This window comes from Penaeus monodon, chromosome 27 (genome assembly GCF_015228065.2).
Source record: "Penaeus monodon isolate SGIC_2016 chromosome 27, NSTDA_Pmon_1, whole genome shotgun sequence".
Lineage (NCBI taxonomy): Eukaryota > Metazoa > Arthropoda > Malacostraca > Decapoda > Penaeidae > Penaeus > Penaeus monodon.
This window is the reverse complement of record NC_051412.1, coordinates 37,206,137-37,208,497: the sequence shown is the minus strand read 5'-3', so window position 1 is coordinate 37,208,497 and position 2,361 is coordinate 37,206,137. Positions and strand designations below refer to the sequence as shown.

At 38.4% G+C, this 2,361-nt stretch overlaps 1 protein-coding gene across 1 annotated transcript in view; it reads left to right on the top strand.

Moving 5' to 3' along the window:
• The window catches only part of LOC119590831 (xanthine dehydrogenase/oxidase-like), a 26,787-nt gene extending 25,120 nt beyond the window's left edge, over positions 1–1,667 (top strand). Inside the window, 5 exon segments of the mRNA XM_037939587.1 lie at positions 92–211; positions 213–267; positions 529–608; positions 946–1,113; positions 1,286–1,667. Coding sequence (XP_037795515.1) covers positions 92–211; positions 213–267; positions 529–608; positions 946–1,113; positions 1,286–1,336 — 474 coding nt within the window. The 3' untranslated portion in view covers positions 1,337–1,667.
• The last annotated feature ends 694 nt before the right edge of the window (positions 1,668–2,361 follow it).

Here is a 2,361-nt window from a genome sequence, read left to right as displayed (position 1 = left end):
AATGAATGAATGAATGAATAAGAAAACTCAAAAAGGAGAAATACCCTCAACACCTACATCATTCGACTTTTTTCTTCCATCTTTCTCGCAGGTCCTCCGCACGGACATCGTGATGGACGTCGGCGACTCGCTCAACCCCGCCATCGACATCGGGCAGGTGGAGGGCGCCTTCATGCAGGGCCTCGGCCTCTATACCTTAGAGGAACTCCGGTTACTCCCCCGAGGGCGTGCTGCTCACCCGTGGCCCCGGCGCCTATAAGATACCAGGTTTATCCCCCCATTGTATTACAACTGGATCAGATTATTCCCTGTGCAGTGTGTTGTTCATTTTCATTCATATTCTGTTCAACGGTTTCATCAGTGAAATCTTTTCAACTCCCGATCTGGCTGCTTGACTTCTCTTTCGTTTCTTAAGAGGCGATGTTCAGATGCGTGAAAGGAATTAGTACATTTTCCTGTGAAAACCAATTAAGGCTGTGTGACCGTTACATTGAAAATAATATTAAGGCCATTAATAATTTATTACAGGATTCCAGGACATCCCTAGAGAGTTCAATGTTTCGCTGCTCCGCGGAGCTCCCAACCCAAGGGCAGTCTTTTCCTCAAAGGTAAAAGAATATCTGCTAAGCATGGAAAAACAAACTTGTTGATAATTAAGTTCGTGTTTATTTGGTGTTATGCAAGTTAGAAGAAGAATATGCTTATCAAATGAATATTTCATTCTTTAAGATGACTTTGGGCAAGTTATCAAAAAACACGTTAATTATTATTTATGCAAGCATAGTCAGTGTTTTTTTATAATCGAAGTTATGATATTTAAAACTATATATGTTATACCATGGACAGAAACAAAGCTGCTACAGCTCCCAGTTTATGGAGAACTCAATTTGAAGTCCTCATTTCAGTATTCTCACAAGCTTTCTCTTTTCGTTTATCTTTTCTCAGGCTGTAGGAGAACCCCCACTGCTCTTGGCCACCTCCGTTTTCTACGCCATCAAACAGGCAGTGGCTTCAGCTCGAGCAGACCAAGGCTTTGACCCGGTGTTTCGCCTCGACTCCCCTGCGACGGCTGAGAGAATCAGGATGGCTTGCCAAGATTCCCTTACGCAGAAGGTAGATTTTGGTTGACCGTTAATTAATGTGATAAAGTACTCTGATTTTGTATGTGCTTTCTTCATGTTGATTTCCGCCACTTTGAATTAACATTGTATCTTCCCATGGACACTACTTTTTAAAAAGGTACTTATCCTGCGTTTTAATCATCTCTCTCCGTCGTCATTTTCAGGTCGAACCAGCAGTCTTAGACAATGAGAGGCCGTGGTCAGTAACAGTGTGATAGAAGCAACTTTTACAGAGACGTAGAAAATTACCCATTATTGAATCGGCTAAACTAATGCAGTGTACTGTCTGGTATATCATTATACATATATATTCTGCATAAGATCAAATTATCAGTTTATTCAACCCTAGGCAGTCGAATGGTGGTTAACACTGTCAATGTACTTCACATAAAGGGCCAGTCGGAAAACACTTTTTTTCTCTCTCTCTTTTCTCGTTTGCTGCATTTAATATTGACAGGAACTGTTAATTATGGTCTTTATCATATTGTTTTTTATACTTACAAATATAACCTAATGATATAAATGCTAATAAGAGTAAATAGTAATGTTCCTTTGTTTCAAAATCAATGCCGTTGTTTGAAGAGTTATGATTTGTGGAAGAAAGGTATAACATTAGTAATAAGATCTTTATAATTGTTTTGATATTTACAAAACAAAACAAAAATAAACATCAGTTGAGATAAGGGCAAATTTTCCGGAAACATCTTGGTTCAACAGTTTTCTTTGACTTTGTACAATAAGAGTTTAGGAAGAGTGATATGTTAGTATCAATACACAAACACCTAATCTGATAGACAACCATGAAACTTGCCGAAATGAGGTTAGAAAGCAAAAGCAAAGGTATGTATGTAGTGGTACTAAAAGCTAAGTGGAGTTGCCATGAAAATAGAGAGTCAAATTAGTTGGCTATCAGAAAAAAAAACAAAGTATTTGACTATTATGATGAGAGACGTTATGTAACGTTATTAACATGAGGGCATACAGAAGAATCTATATATAAAATGAAAAGATTGGTGGCAGCACATCATAACTCATTGACCAAGGCTTGATACCCAGTCACGTTTCTTGGACATTATAGAACTGGTGTGCTGAAATGCAAGTGTATTTGGATGAAATAAACGAAAGCCACTGCAGTTTAGCAATACTTATAGTGCATCCAGTTTCAGGAAAGAACAAATTGGCAACTCATCCAGAACCTAGGGATAATCTGATTCGGAAAGTCTTTTTATTCTAAACTGCT